This window comes from Aquarana catesbeiana, linkage group LG06 (assembly GCF_042186555.1).
Source record: "Aquarana catesbeiana isolate 2022-GZ linkage group LG06, ASM4218655v1, whole genome shotgun sequence".
Taxonomy (NCBI): domain Eukaryota; kingdom Metazoa; phylum Chordata; class Amphibia; order Anura; family Ranidae; genus Aquarana; species Aquarana catesbeiana.
The window spans coordinates 87,319,209-87,345,171 of NC_133329.1; the positions used below are offsets into that span (position 1 = coordinate 87,319,209).

General features: G+C 43.5%; 1 protein-coding gene across 8 annotated transcripts in view; it reads left to right on the top strand.

The window, feature by feature from the left end:
• Positions 1-25,963, top strand: part of EPN2 (epsin 2) — a 120,596-nt gene that overhangs the window by 86,341 nt on the left and 8,292 nt on the right. For 3 of the 8 annotated variants that reach the window (XM_073636399.1, XM_073636397.1, XM_073636400.1), the window contains 3 exons: positions 7,092-7,256; positions 7,746-7,841; positions 17,937-18,146. In XM_073636399.1, the coding sequence (XP_073492500.1) occupies positions 7,092-7,256; positions 7,746-7,841; positions 17,937-18,146 (471 nt within the window). The remainder of the gene's footprint in view (positions 1-7,091; positions 7,257-7,745; positions 7,842-17,936; positions 18,147-25,963) is intronic. The other 5 variants (XM_073636398.1, XM_073636405.1, XM_073636402.1 and 2 more) reach the window with 4 other exon arrangements.

Here is a 25,963-nt window from a genome sequence, read left to right on the forward strand (position 1 = left end):
TTTTCCATATATTTAGTATGGCGGAGAAGTCAGGTTAAAAGTTGTTTGATTTAAGAAAACCTACTAAAGCCTTAAGCCGGCCATGCATGGCGCAGATTTATTTTTCTGCAACCACGGGTTGCAGGAAAGAAATTCCCATGATTCCTCCATTAACACAGACAGTGCTGACAGGAATCGGCAATTGTCTTCTCGTGGCTGGGGGCATCGAAATAAGACAGTAATTATCGCTAACAGGTATAGCAGCCACTTGCGAAAATCGGAAATGAATCCAGCAGGCTGGTTGTACCAAAGTTGATCAATCGATCAACTTGGTACATTCAGCCTGCCCACTATTAGTTCAAATCTCGGCCGGTTCCTGCTGAACCGGCTGAGATTGAAATTGTGTATGACATCATTGTACTCCTTTATTTCTTACTACGCCCCAAACAAGGGTCAGGCTTCCTTTTTCTCTACAATGATGTCCACACTAGGCCCGCAACTTGAGGGGAAAATAATAATGGGAGGAGACACAAACCTCCCTTTTGATACTTCTCTAGACAAATCGGGGTCTGGACCCCCTCGCTCCAGAAAACCTCCAAAACAAAGTACTAAAATAGCCTCCACACTGTGTTCTCTAGGCCTTGTGGACATCTGGAGAGAAATGAATCCCAGGTCCAAAGACTTCACTCATTACTCTGCCCCACACCACCTCTACACCAGAATCGATCATATTTTTATCCAATCACATAACATCCCCTGGGCTAATAAAGCAGTTATTAGGGACACCTCCATTTCAGACCACTCTTTGGTACTCTTATATATGCAACAATCTCCCAACCCGGGTAACAAATTCATATGGCGCCTTAATGAAGGGCTCCTAAGTGACCCAATCCAATGCTCGATTTTAGCAAAGGAAATACAGGAATATTTTCGCTTAAACAATACTGAATAGGTTTCTCCGGAGACGTTGTGGGCAGCCCATAAGGCAGTCCTCAGAGGAAAAATAATTCAAATCTCCACTAATCTTAAAAAAGAACGCACGGCTGAAACCAACAATCTTCGGTTAAAATTCCAATCTCTGTGTGGAGCCCATAAAAGGAACCCCACCAAGGATTCACTAGAGGCGCTGGAAAACGCGCGGACATCTTTAGACCTAGCCCTTACCTCCGAGGCTGAGAATAAAAAACCTATAAACCATGCGCTTACTCCAAAAAAGTCATAGATGTAAGCAGCTAACACAACAAATAGAAAATTTGTAATAAATCATATATAACCAAGTGTAGCGCTAAAAAATGAGAAAGAAAATATTGCTATACCACATATAATAGCAAAATGAATTGTGAAAAGATAGTGTTTTGTATACTTTGTGAACATTCATACATATAGAACACTTATGTTATAAAGCCTTAGGGTCACCAAAAGTGATAACAGGATGTAAAAATGGCAATAAAGTCCAAAACTGAATGTGCAGATACGGTGAACATAAATTTCGCAATGGTGATAAATTCCAAAACATATACTCGTGAGAGATTTCTGTATGTAATCCAACATGTGCTGACAGACCCTTGTGCGAAACCGCCACCTAGGATGACTGGAGGCTTACCAGAAAGTTGGGACCCACCTAGCATACGCTATATGGGTCAAACAGGCTTGGATTGCTCACTGGCAATGAAGGTAGGGAACCAAGGGCTGGTGAATGGTGAAGTTGTAACGTTGCTATCCCAAAGAGGTCTTCTTCATATGGAAGCTCGGACACCAACGGACATTACCCACATGTAATGAAGAAGGGGCTCATAGCGTAATTCCGTAAACCATAAAAAATTTATTAAAAGGAAAAACACTTACATTTCAGAATAAAAAGCGCTTGCAAGTAAAATGGCGGCAGTGGAGTCCTCCCGACGCGTTTCGTCATACAAGACTTCGACCCCAGACGAAGTCTTGTATGACGAAACGCGTCGGGAGGACTCCACTGCCGCCATTTTACTTGCAAGCGCTTTTTATTCTGAAATGTAAGTGTTTTTCCTTTTAATAAATGTTTTATGGTTTACGGAATTACGCTATGAGCCCCTTCTTCATTACATGTGGGTAATGTCCGTTGGTGTCCGAGCTTCCATATGAAGACCTCTTTGGGATAGCAACGTTACAACTTCACCATTCACCAGCCCTTGGTTCCCTACCTTCATTGCCAGTGAGCAATCCAAGCCTGTTTGACCCATATAGCGTATGCTAGGTGGGTCCCAACTTTCTGGTAAGCCTCCAGTCATCCTAGGTGGCGGTTTCGCACAAGGGTCTGTCAGCACATGTTGGATTACATACAGAAATCTCTCACGAGTATATGTTTTGGAATTTATCACCATTGCGAAATTTATGTTCACCGTATCTGCACATTCAGTTTTGGACTTTATTGCCATTTTTACTCCGAGGCTGAGAAACAGCTCCGGTGGTCAGGAACTCTCTTTTACTACCAAACTGATAAAATAGGAGCTAAATTAGCAGCCAAATTGTCACCAAGACCGCGATCAGTTGCATTCCCGAAAATTCGCACTCAATCGGGTGAACTTTCTCAAAACCTAAAACGCATAATGGAAACATTCCACGACTTTTATACTTCACTATATAAAAAGGAACAAACAACACCTAACCATTCTATATCGGACTTCCTAAACAACCTATCCCTTCCAAAATTATCGCCTGAACATTCGGACCTACTAGAGGACCCAATCACTGACTCAGAAGTGCTCAAGGTGATTAAGCACCTGAAACAAAACTCAGCCCCGGGTCCTGACAGCTTTTCCGTTGGATATTACAAAAAATTCGGTCCTATATTAACCCCGTATTTAGTCAAAATTTTTTAACTCTCTCAGGTCTGGCTCTCCCCTGGATAAAGCCCTAAATCTTGCCTTCATATCGGTCATTCCAAAACCCGGCAAAGATACAACTATGGTCTCCAATTATCGTCCTATCTCCTTAATTAACAATGATTTAAAAATCTTAACTAAAGTTCTTTCCAATCGGCTAGCATCCTGCATAGCTCTCTACATCAATAAGGACCAGGTGGGCTTCATCCCGGGGAGACAAGGACCTGACCAGATCAGGAGAGCGGTTAACATTATTTCACTTCTCAAATCTCAATGGGGATGGGGCCCCCCCGCAAAACGGTTATCTGTTATCCATCGACTTGCAAAAAGCTTTTGATACAGTCACCTGGCCCTACCTATTCCATGTACTAGAACGCTGGGGTTTTGGTCCACGTTTCATGAGCATTCTTAGAGCCCTGTACTCTTCCCCAAGTGCACAGGTCAGACTGCAGGGCTACTACTCTGAGCCTCTTACTATAGAGAGGGGAACTAGACAGGGGTGCCCTCTCCCCCCCCTTCTATTCGCCATAGCCATGGAATCCTTGGCTATTGCGATTAGAAATCACCCTGACATTAAAGGGGTGTTGTGTGGCAAACGCGAGCACAAATGCGCCCTTTTTGCTGACGATTTGTTGCTCTTCGTGACTTCCCCTCTAATCTCTTCTCCTAATATCTTCTCTTTGCTTGATAAGTTTGGTGAGGTTTCTGGTCTGCTCTGGTCTTTCCAAATCTTCTGCCCTGAACATTACGGTCCCTCCCAATGTTTTATGTAGCCTACAAAACCACTTCCCGTTTTCCTGGAACGAGGTCTCACTTCCCTACCTAGGAGTCAATCTCACAGCAAGTATAGCCTCCCTCTACTCATCCAACTACCCGGCTATCTTTCGCAAATTGATATCGGACCTCTCCCTTTGGGATAATCATAACTTATCCTGGCTAGGCCGTATTAACGCAGTCAAAATGACCCTCCTCCCCCGCATAATCATAAAATTCATTTGGGGCCCGAAGGGAAGTCGTTGCGCACAGCACATCTTATTCAGGCCTAAATCACAAGGTGGTCTAGCCCTACCTAACATTTGGTGGTATTATCAGGCAGCTCAGTTGGCCCAGATCTCCATTGTATACTCAAAGGGCCCAAAACCTGATTGGGTATCAATGGAACGTCATGCAGTCCCTCTTCACACGATTGATTTTTTGCTTTGGTCTCCCACTAAATTGAGACCACCCATTCTAGCCCCCACGTTATCACATTCTCTGGCCTTATGTGACAGACTTCATAAAAATCCCTCCCTGATTTCCTCCCTCAAACCCCTGACACATATTTTTCATAATCCCGACTTTCACCAGGAATGAACATTTTAGCGTTTAGTTGGTGGCTGAATAAGGGATTACTTAGAATAGGGAACTATTTCACTTCCACAGGCCCGCTCTCTTTGGCATTCTGTACTAGTAAGCATGAAATGCCTCTTGCGGAACGTTTCCGTTTTATGCAAATACAACACTTCCTTCATTCCATTTGGCCAAATAAATCTGAACCCCCCACAGTAACTAACTATGAATCATGGTGTGCGGGTGCAATGGATCAGAGAGGGGGGATCTCCATCATATATGCCTCGCTTGCCTCAGTGGTGTCCAAGCCTCCAAACGCCTTATCCTGGGAAAGAGACCTTGATATCTCTTGGGATAGAGATCAATGGTTCTCCTGCTTTCACCGCTCTTTTAAAGGAATCTTAAACGTTTCCCTCATGGAGGGCAGCATTAAGGTGCTCATGAGATGGTACAGGGTACCCTCTCTTCTTGCAAGGATATATCCTAATGCTTCCCCGCTGTGCTTCCGCGGGTGTAACCATATAGGGTCTCTGTACTACGTATGGTGGTCCTGCCCACGAATAAGGAGCTTATGGAACAAAGTATTCTCAGTGATCCGCAAAATAACCACCGTTCAGATTACTCAAAACCCAGAGATAGCTCTATTGAATCTGAAAGTGGAAAAGGTAGATAAATATACCCAACAACTGATCTTTTTCATCCTACTGGGCACCAAAATCACAATAGCTCTTGTTGGAAAAAACGCAGGGTCCCTTTCGCAGCGGTGAAGCATAAAATATCCTGGATTATGGCACAAGAGAAGATAGTTAGCATCATACAAGACAAAGTTCGTATTTTCGAACTAACATGGGAACCTTGGGCCAATTTTTGCCATATTTCCTTATGCCCTGGCGTTAGACTACCAGGGCAACAGGTACTCTGAGTGACTCCACTGATATTCCTCATCACTTGTGAATCTCTTCTTACCCTCCTCCCTTCTCTTCCCCCTGGCCTTCCTTCCCTTTCTTTTTTTTACCTCAGACTGGTCATTTTCTCTGTAAGCTGTTTAACCCTGATACTTATTTATTTGCATTTCTTTGGAGGGATAAGGTATTACCTTAACAATCCCTGGGCTCCCCGAGTCTAGGGCTTTTTCTGATTTAAATACCTCTCCTTAAGCTAGAGGATATGTAGCTAAGTTGGTTAGATCACTTGACCATAGACATTAGTGGGGTAGGGTTTTTCATACTTCTAGATTAGAACAATAATACTGGGCTCTCCCGGTTGGGAAGGACTCGGCCGAGGTTGGGGGTCTGGGAGGGTGGGGAGGTCCCATGCCCGCAGTGTGTTCCCCTATGGGGCGGGTGGCGGACGCCTCTCCTGCTCCCTGAGCCCTTGCAACTACAAGAGATGTCCTTCTTATTTACACAACCACATCACCCTCCCCAAAAAGTGATACATCTGCCCCCTCCAATCTTTGGATCTGGCAGAATATGCATTCTATCTCACTCTAGCTACTGAGACATGACAATCCTAGCTTAAAATCCTGATGTGTTTTAAATTGTAACACAAAATGTTTTATTTTTCTCTTTTTTTACATCCTACATTGCGAGGTTTCGCCTCGGATTTAGTTGTACCTTATGTTTCCTTATACCTTATTTCTTTGTACTGCTTGATACAAATGTTTTGTCAAAAATTTTTATTAATAATAAAAATTTATTGAAAGAAATTGTGTATCACCGGCCTAACTTGATCCCTCAAAATTAGGGATCCCCAAAATGTCTAAACAAAAGCCTGTCTGTTTGCTGTCCTTCAGAATTGGGGGGGGGGGGTAGACTGTGGCCAATAAGAGTATAAAATGCCCCAGAGTCAGTGGGAGCAAACAATGCTCCCAGCTTTGTGATCAACTGGAGTGAAAAATTACCTGGCTGCTGTGGTCAGTGGGAGGTGGAATAATGCCCCATTTTTGGTTCCAGTGGAATGAGTGGTGCCCCATTATTGGTGTCAGTAGGAGGAGTAGTGTCCCATTATTCCTGTTAGCGGGATGAATAGTGAACCATCACTGATGTCAGTGGGAAGAAAAGTGCTCCATAATTGGTGTCATTGGAAGGATCATACCCTATCATTGGTATCAGTGGGAGGATGAGTACCCCATCATTGATATCAGTGGCAGGAATAGTGCCCCATCGTTGGTATCAGTGGGAGGAATAGTACCTCATCATTGATATCAGTGGGAGGAATAGTGCCCCGTCATTGGTATTCGTGGCAGAAATAGTGCTCCACCATTGGTATCAGTGGCAGGAATAGTGTACAATCATTGGTATCAGTGGGAGGAATAGTGTCCCATCATTGGTATCAGTGGGAGGCATAGTGCTCCATCATTGGTGTTAGTGGCAGGAATAGTGTCCCATTATTGGTATGAGTGGCAGGAATAGTGTCCCATCATTGGTATCCATGGGAGGACTAGTGCCCCATCATTGGTATCAGTAGGAGGAATAGTGCCTCATCATTGGTATCACGGGGAGGAATACTGATCCATCATTAGTATCATTGAGAGGAATAGAGGCCCAAGGGACAATAATAGACAAAGGGTTGCAGACTACAAACCACTTATCTATATTTATATATCCTATCTTGCCAGATGCCCACTTCACACTGTGGGTAAACTGCAGCTACCCGACTAGTTGCAAAATTACTTTCTGTTGGCACTGTAGCTTATACTACAAGCAAGGATTAACAATGTAATTTTGTCACATGTCAGCAGTGTTTAAAATCCTGAATTCAAGTCCTGCTGCTTTTATTTGTATATGAAATGAACATGTATTTATCAGGGAAGGCATGTGCTTCCTGCAGGCTCCCTCCTTGGGATGCCCCCACCTACATGTGAAATGTCACAGCCTGCCACTAACACTCAGAGCTAACAGGGTCCATCTGTTTATACGGCAGGTACGAAGACATCTGCCACCTCCGACCCCTGGGGATCAAGCAAGGTCTCTTCAACGCAGTCTCTTCCCAAAAGCCAAGACCCCTGGGCCCCCTCCCCTGCCATGGGAGCAGCTAATCCTACAGCAGACCCCTGGGGACCTGCAACTAAATCTAACACAAGCACAGGTGAGAGCACGCCGGAGTGGTACTAAAAAAACAAAACAAAAAAACAGCTGTCTGTAGTTAAAGAGAAACTGTCATAACTACGGGAATGCAAGAATTTGGATGTTCATTCCTAAAATATAAACGAATATCAAACTATTTGCTCTCTTTGTCATCCTGGACAGGGTTGTTTTAAGTCGGCCATAGATGGTTTGAATCTCGACTGGTTCAGCAATGACCGGCCTAGATTGGAACAATCTATGGGCAGGCTGATTGTGCTCAAGTCAATCCATCGATTGACTTGGGTACAACCAGCATGCTGGATTTTTACATGCGATTACTGCCAGCAGGGACTGCCTGTGTTGGGGGAATCGAGCAATTTTCTTTACCCGTAAAAAAACAATTTCCTGAAAAATAGATTACAGGGCCATTAAGTACTGGATGTGTATGTATTATTTTTGGAGAAGGTTATGGTTTAGTTTCACTTTAAGCATTCTATTTTTTTTTTAACAGGGGGGCCATCCTTTGACCCATTCAGCAATTTAAATGGGATCGCAAAAGATGATTTTTCTGAGTTTGACAGCCTCAGGTCCATGTCAAAATTATCAGGTATGTAATATGCAATACGTCTTCACTGTATCAGCTCCACATTCAATGCATTTTAAAGTGGTTCTAAAGGCAGGTTTTTTTTTATCTTGATGCATTCTATGAATTAGGTAAAAAAAAATCTTCTGGGTGCAGCTCTCCCCCAGCCCCCCCTTACATTTACCTGAGCCCCATCTTAATCCAGCAATGTGCATGAGAGCAGTGGCTCTTTTGGCTATCCAACTCCTCATTGGCTCACACAGCAGCAAGATCCATTGGCTCCTGCTGCTGTCAATCACAGCCAGTGAAACAATGAGGATTAATTGGGGGATGGGGCCAACAATGTCCATTCACATGAGCAAAGCTCAGGATTGAGCCTGCGCGAGTGCCCCCAAATCAAGAGACTTGCTAGGATGGAGGAGCCTGGACCGCTGGCTGAGGACCCAAAAAGAAAAGGATCGGAGCAGGCAAAAATGACATGTTTATTTTTTATTTTTTTTTAAATCACAACCTTTACAATCACTTTAGTTTCTCTGGGTGTCCTCCAGAGAAAGTACTAAGAAGGTATTGGGGCCCTTTATTTCTTTCCAATGCGTTAATGCATGTGCATTAATGTTAACATGTTGTTTTAAGGCAGCCCATAGAAAATAATGGGCTGCCAATGCTGTTCACACCTTATTTTTGTAACACAATGAAGGTGTGTTGCCTTAGTGCTTTGGATTTCCACTCAAAATGATCGGTACGGCGATGCAGTAACGCTCGTCTCCTGCGTAACCGTACATTACCACCTCGAGGATGTCTAAATAGGCTCTTATTTTATTACCTCCTCAAATACCTCCTTTGCCTCTTTTATTGAAGCTCACAGTTACCACCAGTCTAAAACTTGCAGGATTATAAGGAGTAGAAATCCATGTGATAAAGTTTGTGATTGGACATTAAAGCAGTATTAAACCTAAAGGCAAACATTTATGATATTGCAGTTTAGCAAGTCTAAAACCTCGTACACACGATCAGATTGTTGGCAAGGGATTGTCTGTTAAGCCTCGTACACACGATCGGATTTTCCGATGGGAAATGTGTGATGACAGGCTGTTGGTAGAAAATCCGACCATCTGTACGCTCCATCGGACAATTGTTGTCGGATTTTCTGCAGACAAATGTTGGATGGCAGGTTTTAAAATTTTCTGTGGTCAAATGTGTGTTGTCGGATTTTCCGAGCGTGTGTACACAAGTCCGTCGGACACAAGTCCACAGTACAAACACGCATGCTCGGAAGCAAGGACGAGCCAGAAGCGGTCGGTCTTGTAAACTAGCGTTCGTAATGGAGAATTAACATTTGTGATGCGGCAAATTATGAAATCTCGAAATGCAGCGCACAATTCTCTTCTTCTTTAATGGGATAATAATGAAGCTGCTTTGCTGGTGATACTGATGGAGTTATTGCAAACAAATTTTCAAAGGCTTTTTTTCTAGTGATATCAAGAATAATATTATTATTGTTTTTTTTATTATTTGGGCAAGTTACCACAACACCATTATCCCGTAGTTTTTAATATCAAATATACAACTATATTGGTGTCCTTTGTCAATTTTACATTGTATTTTTTAAAATGTAACTGCTACTCCCAAACTGTCATTTAAAGTAAAACACAGAGCCAAGTATTATTCTACACAATTTTTTTTATTGTGCATTAAAAAAAGAAAACAAATACAATTAGACATGCTATCTGTCAATAGAACTTAACCAAAAAGTGCATTCTATGCATCCAATAATATAGAAAATATAACAAATCAAATCATTATTCAACCTAAAAAAAAATGTCAAAGCAATAACGCCAAGGCCAATAATAAAATAATAAATAACACGTTATCTCCTCCGATTCTGAACAGCCGTTCAGAAACTAAATGAAAAGCGCAAAATAAAAAGTGCGAATCAACACTCACCAAACTTCTACTAACACGAAATTAGAAGGAGCCCAAACGGTGGCGTTCAAGAGCTGAAAAAACACGTAGTATGTCACTACGTTCGTGATTGTTGGGCAACAATTGTGTGGCCGCGTGTATGCAAGACAAGTTTGGGCCAACGCCCAAAAAAAAAAAAAAAAAGTCGGAAAAAAAGTAAACGGTTTTGTTGGCCAACGTACGAGGCTTAAGACTGTTGTCCTAAAATCTTACCGTTAGTACGCTCCTTTTAACAATTGTTGTCCAACTTTCTGCCAACAAACGTTGGATGACAGGCTAGTAAATTTTCGTCAGACAACGGTTGGTTGTCATATTTTCTGACGGTCAGTACACAAGTCCGTCACACAAAAGTCGAAAGCACAAACACGCCTGCTCAGAATTAATGCTCACCAAACACGAAATTAGCAGATGGGGCCCAAAGGGTGGCGCTCAAGAGCTGAAATTCCTCGTAGTACGTCACTACATTTGTGTTTGTTGGCACGACAATTGTGTAACGTTAGTATGCAAGACAAGATCCTGGCACATGCCCTATTGACAAAAATCAGACGCTCGGTTGGCCAACAATCGTACCGTGTGTACGAGGCTTTAAGCTTTGACCTCATATTATATGGTTTTGGTAAACCTAAAGACAAAAATCTGCAGAAAATCTAATAGTGTGTATGGGGTCTAACACTCCCCTCCCCCCAGATTAACAATGCTGCTGAACAAAGGTGCCCCCTGTGCTCCTTCATCCAGAGTGGGGGGCCTCTAATACAGGATGTGCATTACTGGCCAGATCACCAGGTGAAAACATAGGGGGAAAGCATAAAAAAAAAAAAAAAAACAATGCAGCCACCACATCTAATGGTTGGTAAGATGCGACATATTACATTTGTGGTTTTGGGCTTAATACTGCTTTAAGGCTGATTTACTGAAGGAGTTGAGAATCTTCATTAAATTTATTGTTAATTCACAAACTTTATCTGAATAAATTGAGTGAAATTTGACTTCAATTATCCATCCACTCATGGTAAGCAAATCACTGTTTATTTCATATCCCCATGATTAGGTATTGCAAGTGAACACAGATACAGTTTACCAAGTAGATTCTCAACTCCTTTAGTAAACAGTCACTGTGTGGTGAACCTGTCTGATGTGTGCAGTAATAAAACCTTCAGTAAATAGAAAAATAAAATCCTTTTGTGAATTCAGACTAAAGCCTCGTACACACGGTATGATTGTTGGACGACCGAGCGTCTGATTTTTGTCAAAAGGGCGTGTGCCAGGATCTTGTCTTGCATACTAACGTTACGCAAATTGTCGTTCGACAACACGAACGTAGTGACGTACTACGAGTGTATAAAGAGGAAGTTCATTTCTCAAGCACCACCCTTTGGGCCCCTTCTTTTGAATTCGTGTTAGTAGAAGTTTCGTGAGATTTGATTCGCGACTTTCAGATCGTACAAAACAAATGCCTTTTAAAATACATTTGGTAAAACTACATGCAAAGCAGCTTCATTATTATCCCATTAACCGCTTCAGCCCCGGAAGATTTGGCTGCTGAATGACCGGGCCATTTTTTGCGATTCAGCACTGCGTCACTTTAACTGGCAATTGCGCGGTCATGCGGCGCTGCACCCAAACAAAATTTATGTTTTTTTCCCATAGAGCTTTCTTTTGGTGGCATTTGATCATCTCTGCTGTTTTTATTTTTTGCGCTATAAACAAAAAAAGAACGACAATTTTGAGAAAAAAAAAAAACACATTTTTTCTCAGTTTAGGCCAATATGTATTCTTCTACATATTTTTGGTAAAAAAAAAAAAAAAACGCGATAAGCGGATATTGATTGGTTTGCGCAAAAGTTATAGCGTCTACAAAATAGGGGATATATTTATAGCATTTTTATTTATTTTTTTTTTTTACTAGTAATGGCGGCGATCTGTGATTTTTATCGGGATTGAGACATTATGGCGGACACATCGGACACTTTTGACACTATTTTGGGACCATTGTTATTTATACAGCGATCAGTGCTATAAAAATGCACTGCTTACTGTAAAAATGTCACTGGCAGGGAAGGGATTACGCACTAGGGGGCGATCAAGGGGTTAATCGTGTTCCCTCTCTCTGTTCTAACTGAAGGGGGGATGGGACTGTCTAGGGAAGATGACAGATCGCTGTTCATACTTTGTATGAACACACGATCAGTCTCTTCTCCCCTCAGATTATCGCTAGCGGCTATAGCAACTGCTTGCGACAATCGCAAGCAAATCCGGCAGGCTGGTTACTCCCAAGTTGATCGATCGATTGATCAATATGGTACATTCAGCCTGCCCACTGGTGGTTCGAATCTCATTCAAACCGTGTATGGTTGTGGCCTTATGTGTTATAATGTTTGGATTGAGTTATATGAAACCATTATGGGATAATCTGTAAATTTGGATGTAAGAAGATTGTCACGTTGGCTGTACACCTTACAATTCTGTTTTCAAACTCCCATTTTATTCTTTTATTTTTGTAACATTGAACTTGAAGCTGAAGTTTAATTTTATATTTTGCCTTCCTGGTCCCCCTTCCCCCCTCATCAACATACTAATAACATCTTCAATTAAAGGAGAAGTCCAGCCTGAGCTCATTCAGCTGGGCTTCTCCTATGGGTTACAGGAGTGCAATTCGTTTTGCACTCCTATGACCCATCTTTAGCAAAGAGCAGGCTGAAGTCCGCTCTCTGCTGATGTCACCAAGTTCAGTCCGGGCACCGCGTCATCCCTACAATAGCAAGTCGGGATCAGCCAGATGGCTGAGAGCCTGAGACAGCCCGCCCCTCCACAGCTGAGCGCTCAAGTAAGCGGGGGGGGGGGGGGGGGGGGGCAGAGCGGAGAGCTGCTGATTGACAGTCAGCAGCTCTCTGCTCAGGGAGCTGTGAAAACTGAGCCGTCGGCGGTGTTTGATTGCTCGGTTCTTAGTGCAGAGGTGCCGGGGAACAGATGCTGCATCCACCTAGGCAAGTATGATGGGGGGGGAAAAAAAAAAAAAACATACAGTACTTCTCTTTTAACCACTTCAGCCCCGCCCTTCCTGACCAGAGCGTTTTTTGCGATTCGGCACTGGGTCGCTTTAACTGACAATTGCGCGGTCGTGCGACGTGGCTCCCAAACAAAATTGACGTCCTTTTTTCCCCACAAATAGAGCTTTCTTTTGGTGGTATTTGATCACCTCTGCGATTTTTATTTTTTGCGCTATAAACAAAATAAGAGCGACAATTTTGAAAAAAACGCATTATTTTTTACATTTTGCTATAATAAATATCCCCCAAAAATATATAACAAAAACATTTTTTTTCCTCAGTTTAGGCCGATCGTATTCTTCTACTTATTTTTGGTAAAAAAAAAAGGGCAATAAGCGTTTAATAATTGGTTTGCGCAAACGTTATAGCGTTTACTAAATAGGGAATAGTTTTATGGCATTTTTATTAATTTTTTTTTTTTTTTACTACTAATGGCGGAGATCAGCGATTTTTATTGTGACTGCGACGTTATGGCGGACATTTTTGACACATTTTTGGGACCATTGTCATTTATACAGCGATCAGTGCAATTAAAAATGCACTGATTACTGTGTAAATGGCACTGGCAGTGAAGGGGTTAACCACTAGGGGGCGGGGAGGGGATAAGTGTGTCCTAGGAGAGTGATTACTAACTGTAGGGGGATGGGCTGTATGTGTGACATCACTGATCTCTGCTCCGATGACAGGGAGCAGAGATCGAGTGACACTTGTCACTAGGCAGAACGGGGAGATGCTGTTTATGCGGGTATCCCCGCGGCGATCGAGTCCACGGGACCCGCGACCCGACTCACGGAGCTCCCGGCCGGCGCGCACGCAATGGCACGGCAGGGAATTCAAATGGACGTACAGGTACGCCCATTTGCCCAGCCTTGCCATTCTGCCGACGTACATCGGCGTGCGCCGGTCGGGAAGTGGTTAAAAGAGAAGTGTGTTTTTTTTTTTTTTTTTTGGGCCATTCATACTTACCTAGGTGTATGCTGCATCTGTCCCCCGGCACCTCTACACTGAGAACCGAGCGATCAAACACTGCCGATATCCCCCTCCATTCCTGGCAAACACAGGAGAGTGAGCGAGAGAGAGCTGTGCATGATGTCATAAGCCTAGTCTAATGACCAGACAAGAAACAAGAAGTGAGCTGTATAAGGGATTTACTGGCAGAAAAAAAAGTTTTACTATCCAAAGTTAAAACAACAAGGACAGAAGATCTGAAGGTCCACTTTAAAAATCTCTATAGGCAACATTTAAAAAATTTCTACACGTTACCAGTTTAGGGTAAAAACAAGGAACACCGCTCAGGTGGATGAATCCAGATAAATGAATGAGTGAAGCAATTTGAATGACTTGTCTCAAGGCTGCTAGCCACGGCTCGCCCGCCACACAAACTGCAAAAAGGAAGAAACGGCTGCACTCCAAGATGATGAATATGAGTCCTTTATTAATCCATACAAGTGACACACCACAGGATAAATGACCATCAAGGCACTGAGGCAGACATGTTTCACACAGTATCATGTGCTTAATCATGATTAAGCACATGATACTGTGTGAAATATGTCTGCCTTGATTGTCGTTTTTCCTGTGGTGTGTCACTTGAATGGATCAATAAAGGACTCCTATTCTTCTTGGAGTACAACCATTTCTTCCCTTTTACCAGTTTAGGGTTACAGAGGTGGTCCAGTGCTAGAGTTATTGATTTTGCTCGGACATTCACGGCGATACCTCACATGTGTGGTTTGAAAACCGTTTACATATGTGGGCACGACCCATGTATGCAATCACCACTGCGCGCAAGTAGAGGGGGACAGAGGCGCTTTAATTTTATTTTTTCATCGTTATTATTCCAGTTTTTTTTTTTTCATTTTTTACGTTTTTTTTAATCACTTTGATTGCTATCTCAAGATATGTACGCATCCCTTGTGATAACAATAAAGCATGACAAGTCCTCTTTATGGAGAGATCTGGGGTCTATAGGATCCCAAATCTCTCCTACTTTTAAAAACAAAAGATTAAAAAAAAAAACAAAAAAAAACATTTTTGATGTTTTGCTTTTTAAAAAATAAAAAAATGTAAAAAAATAAAGCAACTTTTACATGCCTGAAGGAATCGGAAGTGACATCATAACGTCACTCTGGTCCTCCAAGGTCATAGAGATGAGCGGAGGCCATCTTGCCTTCACTTATCTCTATTGCAAGCCATTGGTGCTGGATGGGTCCTGGGCCTCACCAATTGGTCAGGTAAGCACGGGAACCACCAGAAAGCGGCAGGAGGGGGGAACCCCTTCCGCCGCTTCTAAAAGTGAATTTGCCACTCAGACCACTTTTATCTTGTAGAAAACCCCAATACTGGGGATATGGCATATTGCTGCAACTATAATCCCGGTATTCCCCACTTGCCGACCAGGACATCATTTGTCTATGGCTCGGTCGGCAAGTTGTTAAAACTTTCTACATGGCAGATTGTAATGTGTGTAGACAGCTTTGGACAGGTGATAACAATGGCTAGGATGAAAAGCCATGTCAATGAATGCGCAGTTTTAGGGCACTGAACCCTGGGCCCATCCCATCGGAAACAGATGACTTTCTGTATCTTATTTTCTGAAGTAGCTTGATCTGTTTTTCTCAGGGCTGAGATTTCTAGGAACTGCGTGCATTTCCAGATGAGATTCTGAATGAAGTAACGCTCTTGTTTATGTTGGCCCTAACACAAGGAGACAACATGGCTTCTCTGAGTCTTTAGGGAGCCGTAATGTCCAGGCCTCCTCCCCTGCATGTACCTCAATCCGCCAGCAGAACTCCAACTCCCATCATGCCTCAGTGCTGCGGTGGAGGCACAGCTGCACACACTGCCTGCGGTTGATTCATCCAGCAGTCATGTTCCATTGTAAATCTGAATCGCAGATGTTTTGAATTCGGAACATTCCACTGGCAGTCTAGGCACTGCAAGGATTCCTGGTTTCCTCTACTCCTTTGGTTTCTATAATGCTTGGAAAGGCGGTGGTGAAATGTGATGTATCCCAGGTGTCAAGGAGCGGAACATCTGCTGGAATAACTGGCATGAGATGTAGAGGAATTTTGGATTGAGTGCAGGGGTCAGAGGTCACACATGTGCACAAACCCCTGTAGTCTGCAGACATATGGAGAGGAAGAGGCAGCTACCTAAACCCGAGCACAGAAAGAAGACAGGGAGGAGTTTGTTCCTGCAATGTGCTGCAGCTGTACTCATTACATACACTCAGTGCTGGTATTTGTCTGTCCTCACTCCTGGACCGGCTTTGTAGCTGTGCTGGGTTTAAACCCAGGTTCAGATTATATTTCATATTCTCACCTAAAGGAGAAAGGCCTTTTGGGCAAAAGGCCATTTTTACTGCTGAAACCATTCAAAACTGCTTAATTTACAGTGGTTGTAAAGGCTAAAATTTTTCTTTTTTTTAATGCATTCTTAGCTCTCCTCCCCCAGTAACCCCTAAATACTTACCTGAGCCCGATCTTGATCCAGTGCTATGCCTGAGAACAACAGCGCTACTCGCTCTCTTTCCCCCTCACAGGACTTAGTGAGAACAGCGGGAGCTATTCCCTTCTGCTGCTGTCAATCAAATCCAGTGACGAAGGAGCAGGGGGTGAAGCCAGGCTGTGTGTGTCAATAGAGGCACACAGTGCGGCTCCGGATCAAGCCTGCTGAAGTAACCCAATAGCAAGCAGCTTGCTAGGGGGTGTACTTGGAAGGCAGGAGGAGCCAGGAGTGCTGGAAGGGAACCCCATAAAAAGAGAATTGGGGCTGCTGTGTGCAAAACGATTGCACATTGCAGGTAAGTATAACATGTTTGTTATTTAAAAAATAAAACAAACACAGTTGTACAGGTGCCTGTCCTGTACTGAAAATTGTACTGAAATCGCCAAATGGTTCCCTCCCAAAGAGGAAGGACCCCTATCCAAAAGGCCCATGAACTCCACTTCTCATGATCAGCTAAAGCCAACCAAGTACTGGGTGGGATGCTTTCCCAAAGAAAGACCTCCACCCCTCAAAGCAGAGGAAAGAACTTGATGGCCAAATTCTCCACCAGCACCACCCCAACTGCAGAGTAGGCTCAAAGACCCACATCCTACAATCCTAAGTGAAAGGTGACACACAAAAAAGTGAAAGTGAAAGACGTGGAGAAAAAAAAATGAATAAAAGGTGCCAATGTACAAGGCATTGTGGCATTGTCTAGGCCAGTGATGGCGGACCTTGGCACCCCAGATGTTTTGGAACTACATTTTCCAAGATGCTCATGCACTCTGCAGTGTAGTTGAGCATCATGGGAAATGTAGTTTCAAAACATCTGGGGTGCCAAGGTTCACCCATCACTGGTCTAGGCCTTGCAGCATGGTAACAAAAATTGCCCCTGTCTCAGTCAAAAGCTTATTTTAGGCCCTGATGAAGGGGACAAGGATTGGCTCCCAAAAACGCTGGATTTCGTGTACAATCTTCCAGTAGTTATTCGCATAACTCCTTCCAAGAGCCAATCTACTGTTTGCATCAGGGCTAAGGGCTCTTGGGAAAAACTGAAGCAGGGTGCAACACCCAGCCCTGTACCAGCTATGATCTGTCTTCATTATATAGAAGAGTACGAAAAATCTAGTAATTACATCATTGGGTCTAAAATAAAATATGTAATAAAAAATAGGCTTTCTTTAAAAATGTCATTAGCATTTTAATGGGGCAGACAAAGAATAAGCAGATTAAACTTCAGTTTTAAACTAGTACAATAAACCTTATTGGAGTACGGTCCCAGGCCATACCTTCAAAGGTGATTGATTGTTAACAGCAACTTATTAAAATACAAGAACAGTTAGTTCAAAAATACCATTTGATCCTGCCAAAATTTGACTGAGGTCCTGACTGCTGCACAATCAATATGTGCTGAAATACAGAATTCCTACCCTTTCCTTATCTTTTTCATAACATGGGGGAAGTTCTGTAGTCCAGCAGGAGAGAACACAGTCAGGGCTCACAACGCTGCTTGGTATTTGGTCTCCTTCAGTTGCTTTACTTTAAAAAAAAAAAAAAAAAAAAAAAAACATTTGGCATTGGTGACTCTCTGGCTGACTCCATTTTGTCTTCCTCCTTCTAGCAGATTCCATATCTACATTACCGTCCTCACGCAGTGGTACCACCAGTCCAGACCTCTTCGACTCTCAGCCAGTGTCCATGACCATAGGCAAACAGGCTCGCAAAACCCCAGAATCCTTCCTGGGACCCAACGCCGTCTTAGTGAACCTCGACACACTGGTGACGATGCCCACACCGCCTGCCCCTACGTTTAACCCTTTCCTGGCATCAGGTACATCTCAAATGTTTTTTAGCTGTTGGTAATTGACATTTGTGATAATGCTGTGTGAGAGCCAAAGGAAAGAAAGGCATCCTTCTTACCCCTGGCTACCAATCCAAAATCCAGCTCTGTATAGTAGGCAGAATCCTGTTCTCCAATTGGTTTACTAGACATTTGCTTTCTGATTCACCAACTTGGAAGTAGTATGCAGATCAGAAGTATGTTTATCACAATCAAACTTCCTGGCATATTGTTAAAAGAACATTTGGCGGCTGTTCATAAGCAAGCAACTTGCACATTCACCTTTTTTTAAAATCGCTATTCTTAATGCCATTTTATAATATGAATCTGCAGCAGGGGCAGATAGAGTAAGTAATGTGAATTAGGGTGGAAGATGGTGAGCAAGCAAGAGTCAGTATGGCAGGTCCTCAATAAGGGCCAATGGTAAATTGCTTATAATATCAGTGTTTACCATCCAGAAAATGGAGAACATCAAACTCCGCTAGCAAACCTAGCCTCTAGCCTACTCTTTAGTGCAGCTAATCCTGACCATACCTTCCGCCCTAATATAATCCTTACCAGACCTTACGTTCTAGCATAAACCTGACCATACTGTATGTACGAGCCAAACCCTAACCATACCTACCACCCTAGCCTAACCCTAATCATTTGTTTCACCCGGACTTCATCCTAATCATTAACATACCTTCCACCCTAGCCTAATCCTGACCATTCCTACCACCCTACCCTATTCCTGACCATTCCTACCACCCTACCCCATTCCTAACCATTCCTTCCACCCTACCCTATTCCTAACCATTCCTTTCACCCTACCCTATTCCTAACCATTCCTTTCACCCTACCCTGTTACTGACCATACCTTCTAACCAAGCCTAATCATGACCATACCTTCCACCCTACCCTAATCCTAACCATTCCTTTCACCCTACCCTATTCCTAACCATTCCTTTCACCCTACCCTATTCCTAACCATTCCTTTCACCCTACCCTATTCCTAACCATTCCTTTCACCCTACCCTATTCCTAACCATTCCTTTCACCCTACCCTATTCCTAACCATTCCCTTCACCCTACCCTATTACTGACCATACCTTCTACCCAAGCCTAATCATGACCATACCTTCCACCCTAGCCTAATCCTGACCATTCCTACCACCCTACCCTATTCCTGACCATTCCCACCACCCTACCCTATTCCTAACCATTCCTTCCACCCTACCCTAATCCTAACCATTCCTTTCACCCTACCCTATTCCTGACCATACCTTCTACCCAAGTCTAATCAAGACCATACCTTCCACCTTAGCCTAATCCTGACCATTCCTACCAACCTACCCTATTCCTAACCATTCCTACCACCCTACCCTATTCCTAACCATTCCTTCCACCCTACCCTAATCCTAACCATTCCTTTCACCCTACCCTATTCCTAACCATTCCTTTCACCCTACCCTATTCCTAACCATTGCTTTCACCCTACCCTATTCCTGACCATACCTTCTACCCAAGTCTAATCAAGACCATACCTTCCACCCTAGCCTAATCCTGACCATTCCTACCAACCTACCCTATTCCTAACCATTCCTACCACCCTACCCTATTCCTAACCATTCCTTCCACCCTACCCTAATCCTAACCATTCCTTTCACCCTACCCTATTCCTAACCATTCCTTTCACCCTACCCTATTCCTAACCATTGCTTTCACCCTACCCTATTCCCGACCATACCTTCTACCCAGGCCTAATCATGACCATACCTTTCACCCTAGCCTAGTCCTGACAATACCTTCTGCTCTAAATTAATCCCAGTTATACCCTCCATTTCTGCCTATTTCTACACATACATTCTTCCATATTGTTACAGTGGTAGTAAAGACATTATTTTTTACATACAGGTATGCCTAAATAATCCCTCTCTTCTAGACTGTAAGCTCTAACGAGCAGGGCCCTCTGATCCCTCCTGTATTGATTTGTATTGTAAGTGTACTGTGTGCCCCCAAGTTGTAAAGCGCTGCACAAACTGTTGGTGCTACATAAATCCTGTATAATAATAATAAATAAGGCTTACCTGTAGGTTAAATGAATATCTCCTAAACGTGCACCGTTTAGGAGATATTCTAAAGAGTAGCAGTCGGTGATGTCACTGTGCATGTGCTCTGAAGGAAAAGCATCCTGTGACGTTCCTTCAAAGCTCTGTGCCGCGGCCGTGGCATCATTGTGGCACAGCTATTCGAGCGGCCGTAGCCCGCGAACGCGGAAGAAACACCAGGTGAAGATGGAAGCCTCTGCAGCGGTGACAGTGTGCAGCTGGAGGGCTTCGTTTTAAGGTAAGTCTTTCATATGCGATGCATACTAGCACATTATGCCTTTACCTTGGGTGTTTTTTTGCTTTTTTTTTTTTTTTTTTTAAGGCCTTTACTGCTGCTTTAACTGTATGTTCACATTTAAAGTGGTTGTAAAGTCAGAAGGTTTTTTATCTTATAAGATAAAAAATCTTCAGTGTGCAGCAGCCCCCCTAATACTTACCTGAGCCCATCTCCATCCAGGGATGTTGCAGGAGAGACGCTCTCCCTCCTGATTGGCTGAGGGCACCATTGGCTCCCACTGCTGTTAATCAAAATCAGTGAGCCAAGGAGGAAAGAGAGGGGGTGGGGCTGAACCATCTGTATCTTAACCACTTAAGCCCCGGAAGATTTTACCCCCTTCCTGACCAGAGCGTTTTTTGCGATTCGGCACTGCGTCGCTTTAACTGACAATTGCGCAGTCGTGCGCTCCCAAACAAAATTGACGTCCTTTTTTTCCCACAAATAGAGCTTTCTTTTGGTGGTATTTGATCACCTCTGTGATTTTTATTTTTTGCGCTATAAACAAAATAAGAGCGACAATTTTGAAAAAAACGCATTATTTTTTACATTTTGCTATAATAAATATCCCCCAAAAATATATAAAAAAACATTTTTTTTCCTCAGTTTAGGCCGATCGTATTCTTCTACATATTTTTGGTAAAAAAAAAAAAATCGCAATAAGCGTTTAATAATTGGTTTGTGCAAACGTTATAGCGTTTACTAAATAGGGGATAGTTTTATGGCATTTTTATTAATAATTTTTTCTTTTACTAGTAATGGCGGCGATCAGCGATTTTTATTGTGACTGTGACGTTATGGCGGACATGTCGGACATTTTTGACACATTTTTGGGACCATTGTCATTTATACAGCGATCAGTGCAATTAAAAATGCACTGATTACTGTGTAAATGGCACTGGCAGTGAAGGGGTTAACCACTAGGGGGCGGGGAGGGGTTAAGTGTGTCCTAGGGAGTGATTACTAACTGTAGGGGGATGGGCTGTATGTGTGACGTCACTGATCTCTGCTCCGATGACAGGGAGCAGAGATCGAGTGACACTTGTCACTAGGCAGAACGGGGAGATGCTGTTTACAACAGCATCTCCCCGTTCATCCGCTCCGTGAGGCGATCGCGGGTGTCCCCGTGGCGATCGAGTCCGCGGGACCCGCGACCCGGCTCACGGAGCTCTCGGCGGCGCGCACGCAACGGCACAGCAGGGAATTCAAATGGACGTACAGGTACGCCCATTTACCCAGCCGTGCCATTCTGCCAACGTACATCGGCGTGCGCCGGTCGGGAACCGGTTAATAAACACACAGATCAGCGGGTCTGGTGCCCCCATAGCAAGCTGCATGCTGTGGGGGCACACTGCAGGAGGGAGGGGTCAGGAGCGTCAGCGAGGGACCCGAGAAGAGGAGGATCTGGGCTACTCTGTGCAAAACCATTGTACAGAGCAAGTAAGTATAACATGTTTTTAAATGAAAAAAAACAGACTTTAATATCACTTTACCCAAACCTTCTGCATTAGCCTCATTCTACCATATTGTCTGCTCTAGCCAAGTCAAAATTAAACTTCCTAGCCTTATGGAGACAATACCTTCTGCCCTAGCAGAGTTCTATTAATAACATCTGACCAAGCCTAATCCTAACCATATCCTCTGCCCTAGCAGAAACTATAACCTCTGTTTTTGCATAATTCTAATTATATCCTGTAACCTAGTCTGATTTTAATAATACCCTTTACTTTTACAAAGTTAGCATACCTTATAAACTAGCCTGAATCTCGCTGCCCTAGCCTTAACATATCCATTCTTTCTGTTCAACCCTAAATCTCACCTTTGGCTCTGCTCAAGTCCAAACCTACCTTCTGCTCAGTCTAATTGTAAACAATACCCTCTGCCCTAGCCCATAACAGTTCCCTGTCTAGATGAGAAGATGCAGCCATGTGCAGTTCTCAGATATGGTTTTCAGTACAGGACAGGAATGTGAACACTGCTCAGGAGCAGTACCATGCCCAATTGACCCGCTGATGTTCTGGTCTGGGAATGTTCAATGCCCTAACTGCCAGCAGCTGCTAGAAGCAGAAATCTCTGCTTAGCAATTTATAGCAGGTGGAAAACTATTATACAACGCAAAGACCATTTATTGAAGATTGACCGAAATGTTTCAGATTTAGAATGACTCCACTGGTGGACAGTGCGACATGGAGACCAAGAGAAATTCACAGAGATCAACAAGAAGCATTATTGATGAAGAATATTTTAAAATTAGAAGCCATTACTGGTGTAAGAAGTCACGCCCCCTGTGTAAACCATCATCTCTTTGTTGGTGGACAAAGCTGAAAGTAGTATTAAACCCTCAGCGTTTTTTTTTTTCGTTTATCACATTGAAAACAATAAAATAAACATTATCCACTAAACTATTTGTTACAGCTCTTAGCACAGCATTTGCCGTTTACAATATTCAATGCTGCTGGCCTCTGCTCCCTCAGTGCTGCTTCTATTTCAAGCGGAGTTCCACCCAAAAATGGAACTTCTGCTTTAAGCACTCCTTGCCCTCTTACATGCCACATTTGGCCTGTCATTTTTTTTTTGGGGGGGGGGGGAGTGGGTACCTGGTTTTGACAGGTACTTCCTGTCCCACGTCCTTCTTCCGCCATCTCGCCGCCTAGGCGACTCCTCCTCTCCCCCTAGGCGGCCCCTCCCTCTCTGCAATCGTTTGGGACACGTCACAGGTCCCAGAAGATTGCCTGGCCACTAGGAGAGCACAGCTCGACTTGTGCATGCGCACCCAGCTGTTAACCACTTAAAGACCAGCGTCATTTTGGATTTTAGGTGTTTACATGTTTAAAACAGGTTTTTTTGCTAGAAAATTACTTAGAACCCCCAAACATTATATATTGTTTTTCTTCTAACACCCTAGAGAATAAAATGGCGGTCGTTGCAATACTTTTTTTTTTGCACCGTATTTGAGCAGTGGTCTTAAAAGTGCACTTTTTTTGGAAAAAATTCACTTTTTTGAATAAAAAAATAAGACAACAGTAAAGTTAGCCCAATTTTTTTTTTTATATTGTGAAATATGTTACGCCAAGTAAATTGATACCCAACATGTCACGCTTCAAAATTGCGCCCGCTCGTGGAATGGCGTCAAACTTTTACCCTCAAAAATCTCCATAGGCGATGTTTAAAAAATTCTACGGGTTGCATATTTTGCGGTACAGAGGAGGTCTAGAGCTAGAATTATTGCTCTCGCTCTACCGGTCGCGGCGATACCTCACATGTGTGGTTTGACCACCATTTTCATATGCGGGTGCTACTCGCGTAGTTTCTGCGCGCGAGCTCGTCGGGATAGGGGGTTTTTTAAAAATTATTTTATTATTTATTTTACATTATTTTATTTATTTTTACACTTTAAAAAAAAAAAAAAAAATTGTGTCGCATTTATTCCTATTACAAGGAATGTAAACATCCCTTGTAATAGAAAAAAGCACGACAGGACCTCTTAAATATGAGATCTGGGGTCAAAAAGACCTCAAATCTCATATTTACACTAAAATGCAATAAAAAAAAAGTAATTTAAAAAAATGACATTGAAAAAAATGTGCCTTTAAGAGGCGTGGACGGAAGTGACGTTTTGACATTCACTTCCGCCCAGCAGTGTCATGGAGACGAGTGGGCGCCATCTTAGCCTCACTCGTCTCCAGGCACACCACAGAGAAGGACGCGATCGCCTCCGCCGCTACCGACGGCTCCGGTAAGCGGCGGAGGGCGCCAGATCGCGGCGGGAGGGGGGGGGGCCTCTCCCCCCACTGATAAAAGTGATCTCGCGGCGAATCCGTCCGCAGGGACCACTTTTATCTGAAAGCTGGCCGCTGCACGAAAACGGGGATACCGGGGTTATGGCAGCTAACTGCTGCCATAACAAAGATATCCCCGTTCAAAGTTTGGACGTACATTGTCGTGCGGCGGTCGGTAAGTGGTTAAGCTGCAAGCTGGGACAGGGGACAGGTGAGTGTCTGTTTATTGAAAGTCAACATCTACACTTTTTGTAGCTGCTGACTTTTAATAAACTTACAAAACAGTGGAACTCTGCTTTCAGGTGTTTACAGAAAGTGTGTGTTGGCGTGCCTTGCCAGCCTAGGCTATGAAGCTGTGTGTTTCTATTGATGCACACAGTATAAGGAGACACAATTCTAGTCCCTGCATGCAAGGGTAAGTCCAAAGGATCCTACAAGAGAAAGGAGCCACCCTGAAACAGGAAAGATGGGGCAGTGGCCATAGCACCATAAAATAGAATATAGGCAGGGATAGAAAGGTAAGGAACCTGCATGCAGGGTGCCGGACGCATGGATTCCAATGGGTTTTTTTTTTTTTTTGAAGCACACGATTAGAGCACAAGGCTCTAATTGGCTTCAAAAAAGGGTGGGTGCCCCAAGCCCACCCACTTGTGTGACAATAGCAAATTAATATTCACAATTGTCTTCCTCATTCTCATTCTCCTCTTGGCCAATCAGGAAGCCCCGATTGGCCAGGGAGTCCTAAGACTCCCTGGCCAATCGTGTCTCAGGACACACTTCCTGTTCGGATGGGAGGAAAATATGTCTGTGTGCTCGCCGAGAGAATCGGTCAAAGCGGCCCCGGCTCTTCCTTCCCGCTGCTTCTATAAAGGTAAGGCATCTCTGATTTGCCATCCCACCCCCACCCTCAAAATATTGAGCACCAGCTGCCACTGGCTTTCACCATCATCAATTGTAAAAGGGCCATGAAGGGCACATGTGCATTTTTAGCTATGAATGTTTATATTCGTTTGGCACACACAGCAGGAGACAGTTGCAATCAGACGAGTTACATGTACTGGTTAAGACTCCATGCATACTAGCTTAACTAAACTCTGCTCCTAGGTTATCCTATGTGTCCATGCACATTAGGTAGTCTAGAGGTGTTTTTTAAGCTCAGCGTTTAGAGGCAGAAAAAAAACTGTTCTGATTTGCATTTTTGAGAGCGTTTTTCTGGTAGTTTTTTTTTTTAAAAAGCTGGTGTGCATGGAACAAAGCAGATGGGTAATGGTGTGGGGGTACTTAGATGGGTGCAGACGATGGAGAGAATTCGGGGTTGTGACACCAGCATGGCAATGTTAAGCTGCCCATACACTGAGCGAATTTCTTTCCTGCAACCACGAGCTATTGTCCTCTCCCGGCGTGGGGGCATGGAAGCAGTCCCCACTGAGAGAAGACAGTGATTATTGCGATAATCGTATTAAAAATCCAGCAGGCTTGTTGTACCCAAGATGATCGATCGACCAACTTGGAACATTCAACCGGCCCATACATGGTTAGAATTTTGTCCGTTTCTGGCTGAACCAGCCAAGATTCGAACAGTCTATGGCCGGCCTAAACTAGTAGTCTGAAAAGTGGGGAGGAGAACAGCCCGGAGCCAGGGCAATAGTAAGATATGGAAAGTGT